A 27,100-nucleotide genomic window follows, 5' to 3' on the forward strand; every position below is an offset into this window, starting at 1 on the left:
GGTCATAAAATGTGCTCTGAACTTCATCTAAGTCACAACAATAGAAAAACACAGTCTGCTTAAAATAATACTACACAAACATTTGATGTTGCCATGGTTTAATTGAACATAACATGTAAATATTCACAGTGCAGGGAGGAAAAAGTATGTGAGCCCCTAGTCTAATGACTTCTCCAAGAGCTAATTGGAGCCAGGAGTGAGCCAACCTTGACTCCAATCAGTGTGATGATATTGGATGTGTTTCTGACAGCTGTCCTGCCCTTTAAAAACACACACCTGTTTTGGGTTTATTGGTTTCAAGAAGCACTGTCTGATGTGAACCATGCCTCGCAGAAAAGAGCTCTCAGAAGACCTACGATCAATAATTGTTGACTTGCATGAAGCTCGAAAGGGTTACAAAAGTATCTCCAAAAGCCTTAATGTTCATGTGTCCACGGTAAGACAGACTGTCTACAAATGGAGAAAGTTTAGCACTGTTGCTACTCTCCCTAGGCGTGGTCGTCCTGTAAAAATGACTGCAAGAGCACAGCGCAGAATGCTTCATGAGGTAAAGAAGAATCCTAGAATGTCAGCTAAAGACCTATAGAAATCTCTGGCACATGCTAACATTTTTACTGACACATCTACAATAAGGAAAACATTAAACAAGAATGGAGTACATGGGAGGACACCACGGAGGAAGCCACTGCTGTCCCAAAAAAATATTGCAGCACGTTTGAAGTTTGCAAAAGAGCACCTGGATGTTCCACAGCACTACTGGCAAAATATACTGTGGACAGATGAAACCAAAATTGAGTTGTTTGGGAAGAACACAACACTATGGGTGGAGAAAAAAAGGCACAGCACACCAACATCAAAACCTTATCCCCACTGTAAAACATGGCAGAGGGAGCATCATGGTTTGGGGCTTTTTTTATTGCCTCGGGGCCTGGACGGATTGTTGTCATTGATGGGAAAATGAATTTCAGAGTTTATCAAGACATTTTGCAAGAAAACGTACAACCATCTGTCCGCCAACTAAAGCTCCGCAGAGGATGGGTGATGCAGCAGGACAATGACCCAAAGCATACAAGTAATTCAACAAAAAAATGGCTTCAACAGCACAGAATACGCCTTCTGGAGTGGCCCAGTCAGAGTCCTGACCTCAACCCGATTGAAATGCTGTGGCACGACCTTAAGAGAGCGATTCACACCAGACATCCCAAGAATATTGCTACACTGAAACAGTTTTGTGAAGAGGAGTGGTCCAAAATTACTCCAGATCGTTGTGCAGGTCTGATCTGCAACTACAGGAAATGTTAGGTTGAGGTTATTGCTGCCAAAGGAGGGTCAACCAGTTATTAAGTCCAAAGGTTCACATACTTTTTCCTCCCTGCACTGTGAATGTTTGCATGTTATGTTCAGTTAAACCATGGCAACATCTAATGTTTGTGTAGTATTATTTTAAGCTGGCTGTGTTTTTCTATTGTTGTGACTTAGATGAAGTTCAGAGCACATTTTATGACCAATTCATGCAAAACTCCAAATAATCCCAAGGGGTTCACATACTTTTTCTTGCAACTGTATATCACTCTGGCTCTGTTTATATTCTACAATAAGCTTGTTTCATCTAGAACACATGAAAATGCATCCAGGTCAGACTTCTGAAAATTATTGAATTGTTCCCAAAATGGTTCAATCCAGAGGGGGGAAAGAACATTTAAGATTTCTCCAAAACAGTCTATTTGTGGATTAATGAATTGCTCACATAGCTAGAAAAGTCTTAATAGTCAGTGATAAAGGTTATAATTACAGTACCGCTAGATAGTATGTCCCAAAGTTTCTTTTTCAAGAGGCAACTAGACTTTCTGGGGCTTTTTTGAAGACTTTTCGCTTCTCATCCAAGAAGCTTCAGCTCTCTTGAAGTGAAACATCTTCAAAGAAAAGCCAGAAAGCCCAGTTGCCTGTTGAAAGCACCTTTGGGACAAACATGATCTGGATGACTGAGAATCTCCATAGACCTCTAGATAGTATATTTTCTTAGCCCAACATATGCCTTTCTATAAACAGATATGATTGGCAGTGGCAATTTGCGATATTTGCATTGGTCAGATCACTTTTAGAATACTGTATCTATCATCACGTTAATGAAGGACAATGACACAATAAAGCATGTGCAGCTGAGGGCAAACAATTGTAAATGTCCTAGAAGGAAAACTTGAAGTAAGGTTTGATGCAGTAGCCCTATTTAGTCTAGAGAAGAGAATATTGTGGGACAAATATGATGACTCTCTTCAAGTATTTGAAGAGCTGTCATGTAGAATATAGGGCAGACATTTTGGCTTGTTGTAGAAGACATGATAGGAACCAATGCGTTTTTAAAAAATCAGTTGGAAATCAGGGTATGTTTCTTAAAGGTAAAAAAAAATTAATAGTGCAAGAGTTGCATTGGGAGGTTGGAGTTTCCTTCATTGTAAATATTTAAACCAAGCTTAAATAGCCATAAGAAATGTTGTAGTAGTGGATTCCTACAATTGGCAGGGGAACTGGATGTTCTCCAAGATTGCTTCCAATCTTTACATTCTATGTTTCTTCACTTCCATAGTTCCCTTTTTTGTTGAAGTTTTCTTATTTTTTGATATAAGCCATTTATCATATTATCTGTGAACAAGCCGTTCATGTTATTCCTCAAGAACAGTAATAAAAAAGTATGGAACAAAAAGTAAAATCAAGTTTTTTTTTAAAAAAAGGTGGATTAAGTAAATTAATCAGAAAACTGATCAAAAGTTGATACACAGTTTAAGAAATTAAAGATGGCAGGTGGCTATGCTTTTCCTTGTTTATGTTACTATCAGTTACCAAGAGAACATTCCATTCTTTAGTCCTATGTAAATATAAATGTTTTTTTTTTTTTAATTTGATTTATATGCCGCCCTTCTTCGGAGACTCAGGGCGGCTTACAGTGCGTTAAGCAATAGCCTTCATACTTTTGCATATTTATACAAAGTCAGCTTATTGTCCCCACAAACTGGGTCCTCATTTAACCTACCTTAGAAAGGATGGAAGGCTGAGTCAACCTTGAACCTGGTAAGATTCGAACCTGCAGAAATGTTAATGTTCATGAGGAACATATGTATTAGCAAACATAGCTTTTCATTCAAGTGGAATATCATATATAACCTGGAATTATAAAGATTACATGTACCTTGTAACTTTTCCCTTACTTTTAAACATCTAATAATATGCTAAAAATAAATTGGTGCTCCATCGTTGGAGGCTTTTAAGAACAAATGGGGCAGCCATTTGTCTAAATGGCATAGGGTCTCCTGCTTGAATAGGGGGTGGGTCTAATAACAGAGTTGTTATTTTATTCAGATCACTGAGAGTTAACAGTGTCTTGATGGCACATAATTAGTCTATTTATTTATTTATTGTGTTTCAGAAGAAACCAAAGATACAGAGGTTCCTACAGTGCCTCATAATAGCCAGCTAACTTGGAAACAAGGCAGACAGTTGCTAAGACAGTAAGTATCATATTATTTGGGGTTGAGGTCATTGTACATTGAAGCATAAGTATATAGGTTCTGATGTGATTGTGTATGCTTGCTTGAATTTAGTACTGTAATTAGCAATTAATCTAAAATAAGTGTTAGGGAATTTTTTTCTTGGAATAGATTTACCTAAAAAGGTAATGTGAATTAAACTTTCTAGAACCAAAAAGCAGTGCCATAAACTTTAGGATACTCTTAAACAATTTGGTAATAATAGCTGTATTTTAAACTACCATACAGAACATTTTAAAGGCTCACTGGTGGATTGTGTGTGTGCATGACTACAATTCTACTTTCTTTTATCTTTTAGATATCTTCAAGAAGTAGGTTACACAGATACAATATTGGATGTACGATCACAGAGGGTGAGGTCTTTACTTGGGCTTTCCAATTCAGAACCAAATGGCTCAGTGGAGACAAAAAAATTGGAACAGATTCTTAATGGAGGAGAATCTCCCACGTCAAAACAAAAGGGACAAGACATGAAAAGGTAGGCAAACTAATACAAATGTTTAGCATAAATGACTGCCTTCAAAGCTATATCTGATAATTAATTTGTTTGCATGGTGTAGTTTTCTGTAAAAATGTTATTTTTACACAAAACTAAAATGATATACTGGTTGTCTTTGATTAGAAAGATGTATCTATTTTTATAAAAACAAAAAAAAACCACTTATATCTCATCTGAGATAAATTCTGCACCTGCATAATTTAGGGTAATTTCCAAGAAATTGTGGAAGGAGTTTCTTTTCTTTCACTAGCAATTAATTAATTTATTGCTATGCTTCTATCATTATATTCATGCAATTATGACTACATAATAGTCATACTATTGACTATTAATCAACAGTATGACTACAATGGTCATACTATTTCATGGTTAAAATAAAATTGTTTATTTTCTGAAAATCTTCATTATGTGACAACTAACAATTTGTGTATTAAAAAGTACATACAAGTTCATTTTTATCCTTAATGACATTTAAATATGAAAAGGTTACAATCAGAACTTTTAAAAAATCATATACATAGTTTCCTTGGGGTTTATGAATTAGAAATAAATTTATTTTCTCTTCAGGTGAAATAATTGAGTCTTAGTTCGAAGAGATCACAGCTATTTCTGATATTGCAAGTTATTTTCTTTTGTAGGAACCCCAGTGATGTTCTTGAAACATTTAATTTTTTGGAAAATGCAGATGATAGTGATGAAGAAGAAGAGAATGATATTATAGAAGATATTACAGAAGGAAAAGAAAAACATCGGATAAATAAAAAGCACAAAGTAAAAAAATACGAAACAGTTTTATTAACTACTGTTATTTTAAAGACTCTGTTATTCCTTTTTGCCTTTTTGTATAGAGAATTATTACAATAAAATGCCATTCATGGAATAGATAAATCAAGTACCTTAATATTGTTGGTATTTTTGTTACAAATACCTTGGATAGGAATGGGGGGGGGAATGGTGTTGATAAATACTTAATTCTATTTATCTGGCTGCTAATTCTGTACTGCAGCATAATTTTCATCTGCCATAATCATGTAAATGGGATTGTTGGTGCATGATGGATAAAAAAAATATTTAATCAGAATAACGCATCCATTGACAATCCTGAGAAAGGGAAGGAGAAGATTACGTAAAACTATCCCATGAATGATAGTATCTTTAATTGTGTTTCTATCAAAATTGATTTGTAGATTGGAAATGAAGGACTAGCTGCTGACCTTACTGATGACCCAGACACAGAAGAAGCTTTGAAAGAATTTGATTTCTTAGTAACAGCAGAAGATGGAGAAGGAGCAGGAGAAGCACGGAGTTCAGGGGATGGGACAGAATGGGGTAAGAAACATTAAAAGTGGTAGGAAAAGAAAAAGAATTGAAAGAAAAACATATATTTCAATTATATTAATTTAAATTTGTATTCTCTTTTCTCTGTGATATTTTTAGGCGTTTAAATCTTGCTTGATGGTTATCATTTTATTTTTTCATCCTACTGCTTTTTTCCTGCAGAAGTAAATCATACATTTGTCAAATCATTTTGATAATATTAAGCAGTTTGTTTTGTATATTTTAAAATTATTGTTTAAAACAAAGTTATGAAATAAAGCAGTGTTTTTAATGCACACTTTAATTAATAACACTGGCAGTCAGTTATTTTACACATACAGATTTTCACAAAATACAGTGCATTACATGTTACATGTTGGCATGGAATATAATTCTTAGAAACATTTTTAGTAATACATGCTTACCTTAAATTTCCACTGAAATTGATGGATCTTGCTAAGATATTGTGCTTTCTAAATTAAACAAATTTACCCATTCCATAGATCACCATTAACAAAAATACCCTTCACTGTTTTTTGCAACACTCAGAATGCTGCGTAACAGTCAGTTGAAAGATTAAATTTTTGATTACTTGTTAACAATATTAGATTCTGCTTTTCATGCCCTTTCCAAAAGTTTACTGTGTTGTCAGTGGAGCTCAGTTGTGTGCAAAAATGCTTTTTAATGTGAATTTCTTTTTCTGCTTTTGTTTGTTGGATTGATTGTTGGAGACCTGTATTTATTTGTAAAGCAACAGGAAATGGCTATATTTTTATTTTTTTCAAATCCATATTTATGTTTTTATTAACCTCCAAATTGTTTTCAAAAGAGGTGAGAACACAACCAAAAAGAACAAATATATTAACATTATTTTACTTATTTTTAAGATTCCAGTTCTAGATATTATTCACAGGATGACTTGAAATAAGATGGGGAATATATAATTTGAAATATAAAAATTGCAGAGATTTTTTTAATTGTATTTAAACTTTATTGGATAGAATATGCATTGTGCAGGGTACGGGATCCTCTGTAAAAGTGTAAGATAGAGAAAAGTAGCAGGAAGTATGCTGGAGTGATGTTAGATGTAGACACATGTTTTAAAATATACTATTTTAGCAGTGATCTGCCTTTTCTTCTGATACAATATTTTAAACTTATGTTGAATACTTTGGATTGCATCCAGAAAAGTACTTATGTAAGGGATGAGTGGAACAAGACCTTCCCACTGTTCTTGCTGTAGCCTACCTGATTAAGAAAAGGCTTGAAACTACAACAGTTAAAAATGTTGGGAAGTTCTCCATCTACTAAATACCCTTAATGTTATAATAGACCATTGGATTTGTTACTATTTCACACGATATGAATCAACACATGTGCATAGTTGATATTCATATTATAATTATTCACAATTGCACAAATTGATTACTTCCTCTAAGCTAATGAAATTGGCCTTCTGGTTCATGAGAGATAGGTAAGAAAGATTTCAGTGAATTTATATTTTCTTACTAGAAAACAATTTTTACCTATTGAGTAGAGACTCATTCAGTTATATTTGCAAAGCTGTGAGGTATTCATTAAACAAATTTCCCTTTCCATAATTAATAATAGTATACATAAAAAAGAGCTTAGGAAGTTGAAAATAACTGATTTCAACAGGTTGTGTATTTTGCCTCCTTGTAAATTTTTGTTGTTAGTAGTTTAATCCATATTATGTAATATAAGTATAGCATAGTGTTATTAGACAAGAATTTTTAACTTGAGGTCATATTTTTCTTCCTTAAGCGACATTAGGAGTGTATTTCTAATTTATCTTAGAGGGCAGACAGTACCAGTGAAGAGGTAATAATGTTTTTTTGCTTGAAGTTCTATCTCACAGAAAGTTTTAGTTTCCTAGAACTAACGTAATGGATTCAAGAATTACTGTTAACTTGAAAGTGTGAACAATCTTGTTAATAAGGACATAAAATGAGCAAAGCCTTGACTATTTAGGAAATATTTTAGTGATCTCATTTTATTCAAAAAGTCTTAGCTGTGAAATTTCTTTTTCAAAATATTTTATTAGTATTCTGATTTTATTGTGGTTAGAAGTAAGCAGTGTTGAGTTCAGTAAACTTGGTCCCAAGTAAGCTAAGACAATATTAAAGCTTTCGTCTTATTCTTCTCCATTAGCTCATGCTTGTTAGCAGGTAGAAATGTAATTAATTTTAAAATAAAATTATTGACGCTAGCTTCAGTATTGAAAGTAATCGAGGGAAATCCAGAACTCTTATTCTTTCTCCAATGAGACTTCCAAGTAAAATATGTTACTTTTCTGGGCTTAAAGGGACAAACATTCAAGCATTGATTATGGATTTACACAAGTCTGTTTCAACGATCATTCTCTGCCGTCCTTAATTTGCTATGGCTGGTTGTGTTGTGGTGAATAAAAAGAAGAGTTCAGTAAATAAAAAGTTTGAAGATGTCCTACAATATTCCAAACTATCTTGGTTATATTATTATTTTAATAATCTTAATAGAAGAAAACTTTCTATTACCTTTATTGCTGGATTTATTTTGGAGCTACTAGATATCATTGCATGGAGAACAAGGATAGAGGGGAAATGCATGGTTTCAGAATTCAGTTTGCACTTCCTAAATGGTATTGCATGAAATAAATTTATTTGCTTATTTAAGTCTGCCTGAATAATTTGTTAATAATGTCTTACTAAAGTTGCAGTAATTGCATACATCAGTTTTAATCAATTAATTTCATATAATTGAATAAGAAAGACATTCAAATTTCTTCTTTATTCTAGACCAATTACCATAAAATGACAGTTTGAACCATTGTACCATACAGTACAAGAAACTGCACCTTTAAAGTACTGGAATGTTTTTGAATAACACTTTTTATTGATTAACCTGTAACGCTCACAAATAGTTTGCATTCCCAATTGTTGATTTATTTTTCTTTTAATAATATGTTGCATGTAGACAAAGATGACCTGTCCCCAACTGCTGAGGTTTGGGATGTAGACCAGGGACTAATAAGTAAACTGAAGGAACAGTACAAGAAGGAACGAAAGGGGAAGAAAGGGGTAAAGAGTAAGTGCAGATTCTGAATCTTGAAACAATTTTCTGACATCATGTGGAAAACAATGTATGTTGTCATCTTTCCCCTCCATTTTAACGTTTTGCTATTTGGGGGGCAACTAACTTTAACTTTCTGTCTGATAAATCTGGAAATCATAATTTCTGAAGATAAATTATTTTCAATTTACACTGGAGGGAGGAATGTCAGAAGGTGAACAAGGTGTTTTGCTTTGGAGTTGTCCAGGAAAATGGCAGCAATGATTAGAAATTCCTTCCAAATGCTAATAATGTTGCTTCTGACTATAGTTGTCAGACATTTAAAATTTTACTTGTTTTTTAAGGAGTTATGAAAAGAAGAAAATTAATACTGAGTGTTTTTAATAATCCACAAGTTTGAGATTATTTTATAGTAATGCAAGTGGTCACCACCAGTTACCTCCTTTCCTGACCTTTTACATATGTGCAAGAAATCAGAGTTGTATAGTTCTTACTGCTATTGCTGTCTGCAGAAATTGCATGGAATGCAGGCTTATTTTGTAGGTGACATTCGTTTGGAAAACAAATTAAAGGATAGGAGAGATTTGTTGGAGAGGGGAGTGATGGATTTGATTTGATTTGATTTAGTGATTTGGTACAAGCAAGAGGAATCTCTTCTGCTACTCTGCAGTATTGCTACAAGGAGTCTGATCCTTTGTTTTCCTTAATTTCCCTTCAATTTATGAAATTCTGAAGGAAAAATTAAGTTAGTGGTGAAAGAGTTATTCCTATTGATGGCTAACAAATTTATTTATGAATTCTCAATTTTGGACTGAAAATCATTTTAAAGCTTAATTTATACCATATTTAATATGGTAATAAAATGTCATCACTCTCTTTCACTGAACATAACTCTTAAACTAGGAGATGTATAGTTCAGAGAAGAAGAATTCATAGAAAATACTACAGCAAGCAAAGGCAGAGCACTTATTTGCCAGATTCTATATTGGTGCTGCCCAACTCTGGAAGCTTGCAATATAATTATTTTTATATATATATATATATATATATATATATATATATATATATATATATATATATATATATATACATACATACATACATACACACACACACACACACACACACACACACACACACACACACACACATTATATGAGAAAACAAATACACATTATAGTATATATACGATATAAGGAAAATATATTGTATTCGTGCTCCTAGAAGCACGAAGCCGAAAACACCAGCCTGAAGATGACGAATGAGACTTCGTCGAAACATTGCCAAGACCCTTCCAATTTTACGCGGGAGAAAACCTGAATAACCAGAGACCTAAATATAAAGAAAATATATACAATATAACGAAAGCAAGGTAAAAATGCAATCATGTAAAATAAAAATACAATCAAGGAAATAATGAAAAATCTGGACAACCAAGCCCCCCAAATATACAACGAACAGGTAGTCCTCGACTTACAACAGTTCATTTAGTGACCGTTCAAAGTTACAATGGCACTGGAAAAAGTGGGTTATTTTTCATAGTTACAATCTTTGTAGCATCCCCCATGGTCATGTGATCAAAATCCAGATGTTTGGCAACTGGTTCATATTTATGACACAGTGTCCCAAGATAATGTGATCCCCTTTTGTGACCTGGCAAACAAAGCCAATGGGAAAGCCAGATTCGCTTAACAACCAGGTTACTAACTTAACAATGGAGTGATTCATTTAAGAACTGTAGCAAGAAATGTCGTAAAATGGGTCAAATGTCTCACTTAACAATAGAAATTTTGGGATCAATTGTGGTCGTTAGTCGAGGACTACCCGTATATGAAGCACATCTACCAAAAGGTTCCATTCACACCACTTCCAGGTTGGGAGAACAACCACATCGTTGAGGCCCTCTGTAATGCTATTGGGGGAAACCATGGGGATCTTAAGGGGATGCTATGTCCTTCCTGAGTCCCAAAAGATTACACAGCTTTGTTGAGGGGACTTGAGCATACTCACTCTGTTGGTGTATATCATCCAGGCACAAATCACAGAAAATAGGTAGTCCCTTAAATATGTAGAGCTTTATAGGCAATAACCAGCATCTTGAATTGCACTTGGAAGCACACTGGCAACTACTGTCACTCATGAAGCAAGGATATCACATCGCTGATTGCATTCTGGGCCAGCTGAAGCTTCTCAGGGCAGGCTCACAAGAGGGCATTGCAATAGTTGAGCTGCAAGGTGTCTCAAAACTCATAGGCTTACTATGTAAACTGCGGAAAAGATAATCATAAGCTGTTCCATGCCACATTCCTGGAACACTGGTAGCTACTCTCTTCTTGGTTTTAGTTTGCATTGATCTGTTTATGGCAATGCGGATTCAGTGCTCCAGTGTATCAATTCTGAATTACACTAAGTAGAATTCTGCTGATATTAATCAGTTTCATATTTTCTCTTCCTCTCTATCTCATCCTAGAAAGTAGCTACTTGGATGGACTGAGCAGCATGAGTTTAAACAAAGTTTTAAAAGTTAAACAATGTTACTTAACAGAGAATCTTTTACAAAAGTGGGGAATAGGTTTAAGGCAGGAAGAACTTAAATGGTAAATAATATACTCAGTTTGTAGGGCTGAAGTTTACATTCTAATTCTATCTCAGATGTACATTCTATCAGTAGAATTTACTTCCAGGGGTGTACACATAAAAGAAACACACAAAAGGACTATGAAAGTGAATATTTTCATCCTTTTAGTAATATTTAAAAAATAGTGCCTTGGGGGATTGCTTTTCTTTTCTTTTCTTTTTGCATGATAATTTGCATTACTTCTTTAACCCAGTACTAATTGCATTATTCTGAATGGGCTTTTCCTGCCTCTGCTGAAATGTTTCTAACCTGTTATATTATTTTCTCCTTTATCTCAAATACAAACATCTGCTAGAAGATTATTGAGATTGCAGTATGGAATTGATCTAATGAATAACAGGTGTTAATTTTGAAAATTCTAAAAGATTATTTTTTTTTGAAGTCCATAATCTTGCTAATCATAGCAAGAAACTAAAGGATTAGTTTATGTGCAGCTGAAGAAAGTGTGAACATTATTTGCTTTTTTCATCACATTATTATTCAAGCAGAACAGCTCCTTTATTTTGACAATTGGTGAAAGTACTGGAGAAATCATAAGTACTTATGTTAGTCAGTGCTTGAAATAGTCGTGTGTGTGTGTGTGTATGCGCGCACGCATTCGTGTGCCATGTATTACAGGTAGTCCTTACAACTTGCAACCATTTATTTAGCAACAATTCAAACGTTGCTAAATGTTGAAATGATTTACAACTGGTACCCACATTTACTACCATTGCACATGCCCCACATGGTCATGTGATTGTGATTCAGGTGCTTGGCAGCCGTTGCATATTTAGGATGGTTGCAGCATCCCAGGGTCACTTGACTACCATCTGTGATGGCTTCGGAGAAGCAAAATCAGAAAATCAAATCAAAATCAGCAAAAAAGAAGCAAAATGGGGAAGTTAGCAGGCATGTCTCACTTAATAATCCTGGTGAGTCACTTAACAACCTCAGTGAAAAGATCATAAAATCATATGTCGTCACAGGTTACCACACTTAAAAACCACATCACTTAACAAATTTTTCAGTCCCTTTTGTAGTCATAAGTTGAAGACTATATGTATTTTTTAGTCAAAAGGATTTTTTTTGGTAGTGTAGAACATCCAAGTAAGTAATACAATTAGTATTTGCCGGTAGGATAATACTGGGGGAAAAAAGTGTTTATAATAATTATAGCCTGATTTAACCCTAATGATCTACAAGTAGTATTCTAAACCTTTCTGAGTAAACCAGACACAAAACATGATCAGAGAAGCTAATTCTACTTTATTGGAAGTTTACATTAACAGAATTTTGTAAGTCTGAAGGTACAGACTGCCATCGTCACTTGTAATCACCTGATCAATTAGGGTAGGTCTTTCCTAAATTTCTACATCTGGCTGTTAATCCATTAGAGGTTCCCTCTCTCTCTCTCTCTCTCTCTCTCTCTCTCCCTCTCTCTCTCTCTCTCTCTCTCTCTGTCTCCCTCCCTCCCTCTCTCTCTCTCTCTCTCCCCTTCCCTCCCTCCCTCCCTCTCTCTCTTGTTTGATTGTTTCCTAGGCAGCATCTCTCCCCCTCATCTCACAACTACGTATAGGTACTCAAAGTCCAAACAAAGGCTTTGAGTACGTGCAGGTACTCAAAGTCCAAACAAATACATAAACCATTTCTATAAATAATATTTATTTATTTATCAAATTTATTTGCCGCCCATCTCATATCCTACGATTCTGGGTGGCTTACAATATATATGTTATTGTTATAAATCAACATTAAAAAAGTCTAGTACATTAAAGGCACCATTAATTTAACTTAAGAGCCAAATGCCTTGTGGAAAAATGCTGTTTTGACCTTTCTGAGCAATTTTTGAAGTAATTGTAGAAGAGGGACCATCCTTACTTATGGGGCAGAATGTTGAATAAAAAGAAATAAATATTAAGAATATCTGTTACCTGGCCCATGTCCCATAAACCTTGTTGAAGGAGACAGACCTGAGATACATCCTCTATAAATTACTGGATGCAGATTTGATTTTGACCAGGTATTGCCAATCCTGATATTGCACTTTTAAGGTTGATAATCAGGAGTTCAAATTCAAGCTGGATGTGTATTGGCAACTTCAGAATAAGTGTTATTTTTACTTCATGGTTTGTTCTAAAAGCAATTTTGTACCACATACAGCTTCTGGGTCTCCTCCAAAGGCAGTCAAACATAGAATGCACTGTAGTAGACTACTTAGGTGGTATTAAGGGTGGTAATTCCTATTGCTGGAGCATTTTAGGCAGAGAGGATTGTAACTGGTGCACTTGGCTAAAGCTGGGAAAAAGGTTCTTCTGCCTGTAGTTTCCACTTGTTTGTAGTATGAACCATCAGTCCAGGAGAACCCCAAATTCATATACCAACTCCTTTGGAGAGAGAGTAACTCTTTAATGTAACTACCAAAACATTTGTTGTAAGATCGCCCTAAATTTACCAAACAACTCTGTCTTGGTAGGACTTAGACTTAACATGTAAATTCTTACAAACTCCAGAAACCAGTTCGGGACTTTCACAGCATGAGCCATTCAGGATGAGAGAGCAGTGAAGAACTGGGTTTCATCAGTATAGGAAGTCCTCGATGTATGACCACAACTGAGTCCAAAATTTCTGTTGCTAAGCAAGGCTGCTGTTAAGTGGATTTTGCTCCATTTTATGGCCTTGCTTGTACAGCTGTTAAGTGAATCACTGCAGTTGTTAAGTTAGTAACATGGTTGTTAAGTGAATTTAACTTCCCATTGACTCCGTTTGTCAGAAGGACTCAAAAGGTGATCACATGATCCTGGGACACTGTAGGCATTATAAATACAGATAGGTTTATAGTTGCCTGAACATCTTGGATAATTTGACAAAATATTCATTGCTCACTGTAATCTAGAGATACTAAGAAAGCCTGTTTTTATTTATGAGTATTAGTCAGTTATAGATTTCAGTGGTTTTGATGAGTCAAGTTTCTTGAATGTGTTTTCAACATAGGAAAAAACCAATGTGGCTTTCATAGTATCAGAGAATTGCTTTCCTCCTGTTTCCCTATCTATATTTCTTAAAGCTAGATGGATCTCATTTCTTTTGCTTTTCTAGACTTCCATTTTTGGGCATTTTCTATCTTATTTCTGTGGTGTAATTCTGGGATTTCTGGGGCCACAAAACATATTTAGGATTGCATACAGATAGTACAACTGTCCACTCCGATCTGCTCAGAAGAAATACATGAAATAGAAATTCTATGTCATATCTCAATTTTTATTTTTTTCCAACCCAGCAAAATATTGGAAATAAATTGTGTAAAGTAGATCAGTACTCTTATCAACAAGATACTTTACTGAAAATTGAACAGAATGGAACAAAATTTGGGATCAAGACAGAAGCTAGCGAAAGAAAGATTAGGTTTGAAAATCGGCTGAGTCTGGCCCAGGGCTGTAGAGGAAAAAAAAATCCCCCAGTGCATCTCTGCGAATAGGTAGTTAGACAGTAGCATGGAATGTTATGGACTCCCTCATTCTCAGATCCCCCCCCCCCTCCTGTTTATATGATTTGGAGTGGAGCTATTAGTAAGGAAGAATTCCAGAAAGTATGTGCTAAGAGGATTTCCTATCTTACTTTTATATAAGAGAATACTTTGTGTATTTTTTAATTCCTTCATTGGAGCTACATGTCATATTAACAGTTTCAGATCAGCTTTCTGGTTATTAATGATGGTTCTAAACATTAAGTGTGCTTTGATACTTATAAATTACTTTTTTATTTAGAAACCCAGAAAAGAGGGAAAGTTGACAGTTTGTTGCCTCCCAGTCACCTAATAATTGTTTCCCTTTTGGTAATCAAACTTCTGTCTAGTATTATCAATTAATAAAAATGCTGGGGGTGGTTTGTACACAAATTCTATGACCTTTCATAAGGAGTTCAGACATTCAGGTTTTCTCATCTTTTACCGTAAGCAGAAAACCATCAATTTAATAATAAAAAAACAGTCTGAATCCTTTTTTTTAAGCTTCATTTTTTATTCTTTTTCAAATATGCAAAATACGCTTTATGAAGGCATCTTTATTTAATAACATCACATTAAAACAATATTAATTAGCAAAATGGGCGTGTAAATGGATATCAATTTAAGAGGGAGCAATAAAATGAACCTTTGCTGCTGACATTAATTTACAGGGGTCAACAGGACAAAACTGCACGACATGATATCTGATCTGGGCGATGATGAGCTATCCCACATCCCTTCAGGAGTTATTAATCAATCTAGGTCACCCTCTTCTAGAATGACTGATCATGAAGGTGCAAGAGCAGAGGAAGGTACAACAAATTCACCTATTTATTTGTATTTAGAAACTTTGATATAAAATACGCACATTTATAGCCCATATGAACCAGATGCCTATATTAAGATGCACTTGCAACTTGGTTCTGAAAAGACTACCACTTTATATTCACCAGCTTTTGTTTTGAATGATAGAAAATTGATACTTAAAATGGAGTTTAAAATATATACATAGAATAAATGAACTTAATAAAACAGCAAGCAACAAATTATAAGAATTGAATGAAATAAAATTTTTGGTGAGTGATTTCCTGTTTTATTCATTCTAGTATAAGATCCCCCCCCCCAAAAAAAAGTTGCATTCACAGTAACTGATAGCACCAATAAAGAGTTGATTGCTAATATATTTTGGAATATGTAAATAAGTGCTAATCAAAATCTACATATTCATCAACTTTGAATATTTAGTGCAACTTACACTCCTAAAAATTCCCTCCAGAAAAATAGAACCTTTCCTTAAAAAATAAATCTTTTCAAGTGAACAAATGGATTACAATGTAAAACCTTTGATATATTAGATTTATGTAACAAACTATGGACATTCACATAAACATCTTGACACTGGTTAGTCCGCTTTCACTATTATTAGTCCTGGATCCTTTATTGTCAGCAAGAGACAATAAAGAGCAGAATTGTAGAACTGCTATAAAACCATCTTCTTTCCTGATTAACAATATTTGAGTCATTAAGCTATTCAAAGAGATATGTTGTCACTTTTATGATATGCAACGTAGCTGGATGGATCTGCTTATGATGCATAGAGGAATGGATGTATGACCTCATTCATCACAGTGCAAAATTCAGACATTCCATGTTGAAGTTTATTTTAAATAAATAAACAATAAATAAATTTTATCTTCTTTTGTCAAAACCAAAATATATCCTAATAATGGAAGGGATTGCTTTTTTAAAAAAATAATTTTCTAACTTTGCTCTGCATAGGCATGATTTTTTTGCTTACTTTCTTGTTTTGTAATTTCAGCGAGCTCTCCAATACCAAGAAATACAGGCTTGACATTATAAATAAATAAAACTACATCATTCTTTATATATTTTTTCTCTAACAATAATCACAATGAAAACTAATTGATCTTAACATGAAGTGTATGCATGAAAGAGTTCTAAGATAAATAACCTGATATCTCAGTGTAAAGATAGAACAGCCTTAAAATTCATATGAAAAGATCCAATGGTTTGAAACCATTTGCTTTATTAATTACATTTGAAAGAGTGATTCATTTTTTCAAACTATTTTTGGGGAGGAAAAAGCATATCTTGAGGTGAAGAGGTGTGCTTCAATTAACAGATTCACTGGAGGAAGATGGATTTTTGTTGATTCTATAGCTTGCAATGTCACCTTCCATTTTCTTTCAGAGAGTACCACTTCCCTGTAAAACAGCTTCAGTATTTAAAGCTTTGTTCTTGGAGTAGTAGAACGAGAAGAAAATAAGAACATTTCCTTTTTTGCTTCCTTCTATAAGCAGAATTCTGTATAGTTAAAACATAGTTATTCTAATATTGTATGATGTATTTAAAAACAATTTATTGGATTTTTACCTTCTGCAATCTTAACACACTCTCATTGGCTTACAAATACAATAAAACTCCAATAAAAAGCAAAAAGTGCAAATTTTTTTGAAAAGGAATAAAATCCATAAAGCATAGAATACCAAATCAATGAGCTGCCATTACTCAAATACCTTTCAACATTATTTCAGAAGATGACAACAGTAGAAACAAATCTAACTTCAAGTGGGAAGTCATTCTGAAGGGCTGGCACTATCAGCAAAGAACAACACTAATGAGTATCGCTTCTCCTTGACCTCCCAAAAGTAGGGAACAATCAACTGCTTCTTCCAGCAAAATCATAATGGTTCTGTTAGGGAGATGCAGTCTTTTAGATAGCTTGCTGCCAAGACATAAAGAGCTTTGTTGGTTAACACTTTACTTTATTTTTATTTATCGACTTACTTAATTTATATTGTTGCCCATTTCTCATAAGTGGCTCTATCATAAGCTACTCAGAGCCACTTATGTGAGCATCTGGGCTGTGTATCATGTACCAGCTGAAGCTTCCACATGGCAGCCACATACAAGGTGCATTGTAGTAGTCTATATATGTAGTGATGAGGGGATGAGTCATTGTTGCAAAGTTTTGGTTCGTTAAAATAAAATGTAATGGGAAAACTGTTTTGTAAATCAGTTGTATAAAAGATAGCAAAGAGGAAATAATCCCCATAATCTCTTCTGCATCTCTCCTCCTCCAAGTCTTTTATAAAGAGGTTCTTTGGAGACATGCAAGAGGGTAGGATGATGCAGAGGGGAATTGAAGGAACATGTCCATTGCAAGAATGGAAAAGAATATGCTTTAGAAAAGGTGAAGCAAATTAGTTGTATTCTTTCTTATATGTAGTCCTTAATATTTAAAATAGGTATGATAATTAAAATTGACCTTGATTTTCTGCAATAATTGATAATTTTATATAATAATAATTGAAATAATTCTGTATAACACTGTGATCTTATTACATGGTTACCTAGTTCTTAAATTATAAATTGCAAAACTATTCAGACAAGCATAAAACTGCATTTATGCTGGGTATATTTTTATAATATTTAGTTAAATCTTTAAGCTCAAATTAATTTACATTAATTTACCTAATAAACAGTGTTTTGTTTCTTATAGCTGAGCCAATAACGTTTCCATCTGGAGGGGGCAAGTCGTTTATTATGGGTTCAGATGATGTATTGTTAAGTGTACTAGGCCTTGGGGATCTTGCAGACTTGACTGTGGCAAATGATGCAGATTACAGTTATGATGTAAGTATAACATGTTTAACACCTAATATTTTTTAAACTGAACCAAGAACTTTGGGAATGTTTAGAACACTGTTTCCCATCCTTGCCAGTTTCCAGGTATATGGACTTCAAATCCTAGAACACCACAGCTAGCATGGCTATTGATACCAATTTTAGGAGTTGGAAATCCACAACCTGGAAATTACCACAATTGAAAAACACTGCTTTAGAACCATCAATAATGCTGCAGTACTGTGATATACATTTATCTAAATCCTGTAAATAGATAATTTCTGATTGGAGAATCAACACCAAAAAATATACTGTGCCACGTATTTATTGAATGCATTGAATGAACATTCACTGTCTTCATTGGGAAAATTATGTGAAGATTTAAGTTTAGTAACTGGTAGTACCTAAGGAACTAAATTTACCTATTCCAAGAACATTGGTTTAGAAGTGCTTTGCTATAACATTTTATTTAGGTTAAGATCACAGTTTTGACAGCTACTCCAAAATACAAAATTTCTTATCTTGTAGATATGCATGCAATTTAGGATTATTCTAATGCTATTTGTTTAAACAAATTTTCAGTTCACAGATAGCATCTCCTATGCAGGTTGTTGGTACTATAATCCATTATTCCCTCAATAATTACAAGCTTTTCCAGATCCAGATGCTGCAAAGGAGTCCCAACACGATACCTCCATTATTATACGTTTCATGGTTGAGATAACGCTTCTCAAATGAAATGAAATGAAATGCAATGCAGGTTTTTTTTCCAAACCTAACATTTATCATTGATACCAGAAAGTTCCATTTTGGATTTATTTATCTCAGAATATTGTTCCAAAAGCCTAATGGAGTGTTTGGGTGAGCTTAAAGCTTTCCTTAAAGAATTTCCTTGATATTATCCTGTTCAAACCATGATTGTTCATGATTACTTAGACAGACAGATAGACAGACAGTCACTCACTTACTCACTCACTCACTCACTCACAGACTTGCTCTTCCTTCAACAGCATTCTAGGCATTTCCCAGAGCTTCTCAGTAAATCAAGATGGACCCCAACATTGTAGCAACCCAAGGTCATGTCACCATGTTTTATGATAGTTTTGCAAAAAATGGCATTTATTCATGGTTTTTGGCAAAACTGTGCTTAATAGCAAAACATTAGTTTGCTTAATTGCTGGAAACAAGTTTGTAAAATCACATTAGTCACATGGTCATCCTCCTTTAGAGTTGTGGTGGTTAGGCTCCAATATAGTCATCTGTTGAGGACTACCTATATAGCTGTATGCTTTTGCTACTTAGGTTAACATCATTCATTTTTATTTTAGCTGCCAGCCAACAAAGATGCTTTTAGAAAAACATGGAATCCTAAATATACATTGCGCAGCCATTTTGATGGAGTGCGAGCGTTAGCTTTCCATCCTGTGGAGCCTGTGCTGGTTACAGCCTCTGAGGATCATACCCTAAAACTTTGGAACTTACAAAAAACAGTACCTGCCAAAAAGCAAGTATATATTTACATATGTTAAAGAACATGGAAGTTCTGAAGTTTTAATACGTCAAGATAATGCTCACAGATTGCTTTTTGACATTTTTATTTTAGGAGTGCCTCATTAGATGTGGAACCTATTTACACATTCAGAGCCCATATGTAAGTATTTTTAATTTTTTAATATTCCTGACAAATGCTTCTCCAGGTAGTCCAATGAAAGTTCTACTTCAGAAATTGTTGATTTAATGGCTGCACATTCATCCTTTTGTTTAACTTTAAAACAAAGCAATCAGATATATTCTGAATATATTTCTAATCTTTTAAAATGTTTTATATTAGTTATGTAATTTAGGAAAAAAATCTGCATCAAAAACAGAAACCTACCACATAAATACACGTGTGTATTTTTATATATATATATATATATATATATAAATACATAAATACACGTGTGTGTGTGTGTATATATATATATATTATATAAATACGCACGCATGCATACACACACACATGCATATATATAAAATAAAATACAGATTTTTATTTATAGATGGGAAAAGAGGAAGGACTTAATACTTTTAATCATAGTATTAAATATGGCTTATCTACAACTTGTACATTCAATAACAAGGTCATATGCTTATGTTCTAAAACTTTTGGTAATCTGAACTTTCTAAATTCAAAAATTTAATTGTTTTATTAATAGTAATACTAGTTCCTTTGTTTTAAAATAGTGGACCTGTGCTATCCTTGGCAATTAGTTCTAACGGAGAACAGTGTTTTAGTGGTGGTATTGATGCAACTATTCAGTGGTGGAATATGCCTAGCCCTAATGTGGACCCTTATGATACATATGGTAAGTCTTATCTATAAATGTAGTGATGTGTAATATCAGTCGCATAATTAACCTCTCTGAGATAACCTTTATGTTGCATAATAAACTGAACAATTGCTCATATGAATTTAAATTACAATGTTTTCTGTGAACTTTGGACTGATCTCAGTCTCGAACCATATAGCATGTTAATTAAGATCCATACAGCATAGTGAACGAATATGTCCTTAGCAGTGTTAAATTTGGCAGTTGTGATTTTAATAAAATAGTTGCAGCATGAGCTAAATTAATACTAAGGAGAAATATTCAGATTTTTTCAAAAAAAAAAAACTAACATCTTTTTAAATTTTTCTACAGAGCCAAATGTTCTAGCTGGCACATTAATCGCTCACACAGATGCTGTCTGGGATCTCGCTTATAGTGGTATAAAGAATCACTTACTATCTTGTTCAGCAGATGGCAGTGTTAGGTTGTGGAATCCACCGGAAAAAGTGACCTGCATTTGCACTTACAATGGAAATAGAGGTGAGTTGTGTGAAAGTCTTTAAAGAAAGTTCAGAAGAGTTGATTAATAGTAATTATAAAAATCAAAATTTTAATAGGTAATTGTAATAATTCTAACAGAAGTTTTTTACTACATGCTTTGGCTATATATTGATACCTTCTTGGTAGATCTGGGATAGTGGTCCAGATAGTGTGGGAAGAGATGGTATCCTATCCATTTATTTTAGGATGACAAAGGTACTAGCAATCAATGGAATTGGTTTTAAAGAAAGGTAGGTAGGCTTTAATTATTTTCCAGATAGTTTTATTATATTATGAATTAGTACTTCTAAGCAAACACTGAATGAAGAAATGTAAAAATTTGGATTAACAAATAAATGGTTTTTACAGAATCTATGGGTTTTTTCCCCCTGTGTGCTTTAGAATATGGAATACCCACATCAGTTGACTTCATAGGCTGTGATCCTGCCCATATGGTGACATCGTTTAGCACTGGCAACACTGTCATCTATGATTTGGAAACATCCCAGTCACTGGTAATGCTGTCTTCACAAACAGATTCTGGTAAATTTGATTCTTTTGTTTCAATTTCTTTGCTTGAACTTAATCTTATTAGCATATTGCATCAAATTGACAGAATTGTTTTGCATACCAAATTGAAATGGTTCAAGTTCTAAACATTTAGGATAATGAATTGTATTGAACCATTGTTTATCTTGAGCTGTGATGCTCTTATATCTTATATTGCACACAAAGAAGAGAAATTAAAAATTGTAAGGTTTCAGCTTGCTGCAAACTTAAGTTTTGCCATTTCTAGATAAATGCTTTGCCACAGATTTGATGGAAATTTCTACTCTCTAGTATTCAATGGAACCAAAGAATCAGAGGAGGAGGTTAAATTTGAAATTTGCCATTATTCCATCTCATAATAATGTTTGTAGTTTTTAACTGCAATCCTGTATCCTCAATGGAAATTTCCTAGCAGAGTTGGCTAATTTAATAACATAATAACAGTTTTAATAATTTTGAAATATAAGTCTAAAGCAAGCCATCTGTATTAATGCTTCCTTAATTCCTTATACTTAATTAAAGTGTAATAATTGCTTGTGTTTCATTCCTAGGATTGCAGTCAAGCAATCACATTAACAGAGTAGTAAGTCATCCTACACTTCCTGTAACAATAACAGCTCATGAAGATAGACACATAAAGTTTTTTGACAATAAAACGGGTAAGGAAATAAAAACAGAGTTTATTTGAAATTTCCAAGTTTTATATTTCATTTTTTTCTTTGCATTTTGGCTTATTTGAATGTTTGCCCTGTCTTTTATTTGGTTTTTTTCCTTCTGTTTTTCTTCCCTAATCCCTAGCCTTCACATTTCTATTTGCCTTTTTGTCTTTTTCTTTCTTTGATCTGTTCTTTCATCTTAAAAGTGATTGAAAGAGAGCACATTCCTCTGACTGTAATGGTTGGTCGTAGCTTGTTTCCTTAAACTTAAAGTTAGAAGTATTATTTGATGAATTTTTCAAAGGGATTAAGAAGTCATTAGAATCTAAATTTTGAAGCCTTTTTTTTGATGAATCAGATAATGTTTTCTAGTAGTTACTGACTTATTTCATGTTTCAGTTAATCTGTTAACTGAATTATAATCTGATTATAATTACATTTTGAAATCAGGCTTATCAACCTGGCACTCATAAGGGATCAGAATAAAACTTAGTAATTACAAAAGAAGATAAATGATATATTGACTGGGCTTTAATGTTCTCCTTTAAATGCTACAGATTAAAGGGCAAACTAATGGATAAAACATGGTTTTTAATGGTTCTGAACTTGAGAAGCATCTAGCTCACGGGTGTCAAACTGAATAGCTTCTCGTGACATATTGTGACTTTTTTTGCCTTTGCAGAGCTGGGGTGGTGTGGCCTGCGTGTGACGCATCTGGCTCATGGGCCTCCAGTTTGATAGGCCTAATCTAGCTGAAAGCTGAATTACATAGAGTAAACTAATAAACAATTATTTTCTTTCTCTTACATATTTGTTTGGCTCTCTAGACTTCTCAAAGAGAAAGAGAATAAAATATAAATATTTTATTCCCTGCACTTATTAAATTTTTAAAAACATAGTAAAAAAAGAAGTAGGAAAAGCATAAATAGGGAAAACATGTACAAACATTATAAAATTTAGTGAGCATTTCAAAGTAACTTTTGTTTGGTTCTATATATTAGAATATCTTATGTCAACTTAACTTTCAGAATAATGCTAGCATCAAAATAGAACAGAATAAATTGTAAATCAAACTGAGAAATTACTATTTCTGTTTCACCTAAATATTCTATCACTATTTAATAAGTCACAAAGAAATTTTAATTTAAAAAATTATAAAAAAAATTAAAATTTTAAATTTTTTAAATTTTAAAATTTTACATTTGGTAAAACCCAAACTTCAGGGACAGTCTAAGCCTATACAGAATAAAATTATGATCTAGAAATGGTGTCCCTGTTGAATTCAATATGAGATTTTATTTTTAAGGTTATTTGTAACATTATACAACTCAGATGGTAAACATATTACACAGGTAGTCTTCAACTTATGGCCACAATTGAGTCCAGAATTTCTATTGCTAAGTGAGACATTTGTTAAGTGCCTTTTGCCCCATTTTATGGCCTTTCTTTCCATAGTTGTTAGGTGAATCACTGCAGTTGTTAAGTTAATAACATGATTGTTAAGGTGGATTCCCCTTGACTTTGCTTGTCAGAAAGTTGCAAAAGGTGATCACATGACCCCAGAAGACTGCAACCATCATAAATATGAATTAGTTGCATCCAAATGTAAATCACATGACCATGAGGATGCTGCAGTGGTCATAAGTGTGAAAAATGGTTGTAAGTCATTTTTACAGTGCCATTGTAACTTTGAACAGTCATTAAATGAGCTGTTGTAAGTCAAGGACAATTTAACATATTGTTCTTCTACAGAAAGAATTGTACATAATGTGAAAAGAACAGTGTATCCTAGCAACTATAACCATAGCTTCCATTTTGATATACTTTGTGGCAATATGAAGTTTGATAATATTTTAGTGAATTCAGAATTTGTTTGAGTTGGTAATCATTTACCAGAATTGTTGGATTTTGCAGCCTTGCCACCTAATGAGAAAAAATGATCCATCCCAATTATTATATTTCTGGACAGCCATTGAGATGACCTTGAAGAAACTCTGCAGCAACAAAAACAAAAACATGCTTTTGTAAGTTGTTGCCATGTAGTTTTTTCAAAGTCATTTCTGTTGCTCTCCACAATTTCCAGCATTTTTATAGAATGAATCTGTTTTATCGATCAAGACTGAAGCAAAAGAGGTTGTGCCAGTTTTTTCTAATTGTTATGTGCACTACAAATTTAATATCTTTCTTTTGATATTATCATTGTCGCATGTCAATTCTGTTTAAATTTTGTATCACACTCTTTTTTTTTCTTCCAATCATATAATTATGTTACCTTTTAATAAAGTATAAGTCTTTATTTTTCATATATATTATGTACATTAATATTAGGTAAAATGATCCATTCGATGGTTGCTCATTTGGATGCTGTCACAAGCTTAGCTGTGGATCCTAATGGAATCTACTTGATGTCTGGAAGTAAGTTAACAAGCTCCTGTATTGCCAAGAGGCTCTGTAGTAATGCATTTATGCTTTATTTAAAACACTTCCATTTATCTCTTTGTTCAGGTCATGACTGCTCTATTCGATTATGGAACTTGGACAGCAAAACATGTGTACAAGAAATAACAGCCCATAGAAAAAAGCTGGACGAATCCATTTATGATGTAGCTTTTCACCCCTCAAAAGCATACATTGCAAGTGCAGGTGCCGATGCCCTTGCCAAAGTATTTGTGTGACACAATAAAGCAAGCCTGCACCTTGGTAGCAGGTTTGCCTGGACAAAAAGAGGGAATGCATCACTGCCATCACTGTAAAGGTTACTGATGACACTACATGTAACCAGCCTCAGCAGAGACTGTGTTTGGGGCAGGTATAAATTGGTCAGATTGCAATCTCATGAATAATACTGGGCTGATTGATTTAACTGTAATTACTGTATTTTGGGGTGGGGTGGGGGGAAAGAAAACCAGTATTTGTAGCCTTGACTGGATACGAACTGAGCATTTGTTCTTTAGGTGTGTCTTTAAATGAACGTGGAATCAAATCTTATTAAAGACGTTTATTTTGGACTCTGTGTGCTGCCTTAGGGTTAGGAATGTGGTGCTCTTGTGGGGGTGAGGTGGGGGGGAGTGAGCTCCAAGAGTAGCTTTCTTTGCATCTCTTAGTATTTTCTGTTTATTGGTCAAATGCCACAGAATCCCCTTTTAAACTTTTATTTTGCTTTAAAGAAAAAGGAACTAACTTAAAATATTTAGCATTAGTTGCACAAAATATTTCGATAAAATTCTAGTTTTTATATGTCTTTTATATATTTAGCCTGTCATAACAGTGCTCAAGATTGTATGGATGACGTTTTTCTGCATTATAGTATCCTAAATCAGAGATCTTGCTGCCCTGCTGCCCTGTAACAACACGGTTCCCTTTGTTGCCTAACAAAGCTCTGCTACGTCCTTTCAATAGGATACTAATTCATCATCACTGCATTACCGGTTTCCTAAAGAACTGTAAAAAAAGTGTGTAAAAGGAACACAGAGGAATTAAACATGTCCAGCCCTTCCAATGAACTTTTAAAATTAATCTTGACATCCTATCACTATGTGATATTTTGTACATCTTACTGTATTTACGAGATTATTTATCAAGGTTTACCCATCTGGCTAATGGCCTATTATTTATTTCACTTTTTGTTGGACTTTATATTCTTTATGTAGTATGTTAATGGGCCCTGTATATCTATTATGGCACTCTTTAAACAGTCTAAAATAGACTAAAAATGGGACATGTAATAGTTTTTAAGTTACAGACAAACTTTTTTTTTCCCAGCTAAGCGTCTGGATTAAAGTTGATTCCAAGAAGTTGTTTCAGAACTTCTGGAGTGAAAATGTTTTTATTTGCAGTTCAGATAGAATGCAAAATTGTAGTTGAATCAAGAGTCAGAAATTGGCTGTGTTTTGAATTGTTATTCCTGCTTTTGATTTGTTTTTTTCAGATGTGCTTCAGTTTATGATGTAACTAAAGATTTTGTTTGTGTAACTGCATGATTAAGACAATAAAGTATTTTTTCTAGTCTTCCACAAAAATCTTTTTGATCAGTTTGCGAGTTTTGATGAGTTTTGTAAGTTTTGTTTTATGAACTATGAATCAGCAAATTTTTAAGATTGTACAACATAACAAAAAGTACCGCTGTTTAAAAAGATAATGTATATAAAATGCATATAATAAATACTAAATGGTGTACCTGTATATTACTGTTGGCTATATTTTGTTACAAAATTTATGTGTATCATTCTGTTCTCTAAATAATTGAACTAGGAAATGAATGTTTAAATAGCACCAGTATTGTTTACACGTTGAGGTAATTTTTGTTTTTTTAAGTAGTTGTATTATGTTATTAGTAATTTGAGACAGCATTCCTCCCTTACAAGAACTTGTTTCAAAGCATATATTCCTGGTATTTTTAAGTAACATATTTTGTATTTTAATTCATAACAATGCTGCCTTTGATCAAGTGGTCTTTAAAAATCTTGGACTGGTTCTATAAATTCTACAAATATTGATGCCTTTAGAGAATAGACAATATATATCATACTTTTAGATGTAGATTTGCTAATTAATGTTAAATGAGATATGTGAGTGGTTCTTTCTCATTCCTTGCCTCTCCTGGACCAAAGAACTGATAATTTCCAGTCTAGCAGTTAACAGAATTGACAGAGATTTCATTTTAAAATATATTTTTAAAGATGGCATTCTGAATGGATTTGTATACTGCGGATAATAATGACTTTCAAGTAGGAACCTGGATAGCTCAACAGACTAAAAGCCTGTTATTAACATTCAGCTGTCTGCAATTACTGTAAGTTCGAAACTCACCAGGCTCAAGGTTGACTCAGCCTTCCATCCTTTC

The 27,100-nt window shown here is 33.6% G+C and overlaps 1 protein-coding gene across 4 annotated transcripts in view; it reads left to right on the forward strand.

The window, feature by feature from the left end:
- Positions 1–26,439, forward strand: part of STRN3 (striatin 3) — a 41,513-nt gene extending 15,074 nt beyond the window's left edge. The window contains exons 4-18 of one of the 4 annotated variants that reach the window (XM_034417971.3): positions 3,422–3,503; positions 3,841–4,020; positions 4,680–4,812; positions 5,229–5,370; positions 8,335–8,445; positions 15,224–15,364; positions 18,076–18,209; positions 19,529–19,704; positions 19,804–19,851; positions 20,427–20,548; positions 20,885–21,052; positions 21,455–21,595; positions 22,153–22,260; positions 24,586–24,672; positions 24,763–26,439. In XM_034417971.3, the coding sequence (XP_034273862.1) occupies positions 3,422–3,503; positions 3,841–4,020; positions 4,680–4,812; positions 5,229–5,370; positions 8,335–8,445; positions 15,224–15,364; positions 18,076–18,209; positions 19,529–19,704; positions 19,804–19,851; positions 20,427–20,548; positions 20,885–21,052; positions 21,455–21,595; positions 22,153–22,260; positions 24,586–24,672; positions 24,763–24,932 (1,943 nt within the window). In that variant the 3' untranslated portion in view covers positions 24,933–26,439. The remainder of the gene's footprint in view (positions 1–3,421; positions 3,504–3,840; positions 4,021–4,679; positions 4,813–5,228; positions 5,371–8,334; positions 8,446–15,223; positions 15,365–18,075; positions 18,210–19,528; positions 19,705–19,803; positions 19,852–20,426; positions 20,549–20,884; positions 21,053–21,454; positions 21,596–22,152; positions 22,261–24,585; positions 24,673–24,762) is intronic. The other 3 variants (XM_034417973.3, XM_034417974.3, XM_034417975.3) reach the window with 3 other exon arrangements.
- Positions 26,440–27,100: the final 661 nt, after the last annotated feature.

Source organism: Pantherophis guttatus, chromosome 1 (genome assembly GCF_059756535.1).
Source record: "Pantherophis guttatus breed Tessera chromosome 1, ASM5975653v1, whole genome shotgun sequence".
In the NCBI taxonomy this organism is placed as follows: Eukaryota; Metazoa; Chordata; class Lepidosauria; order Squamata; family Colubridae; genus Pantherophis; species Pantherophis guttatus.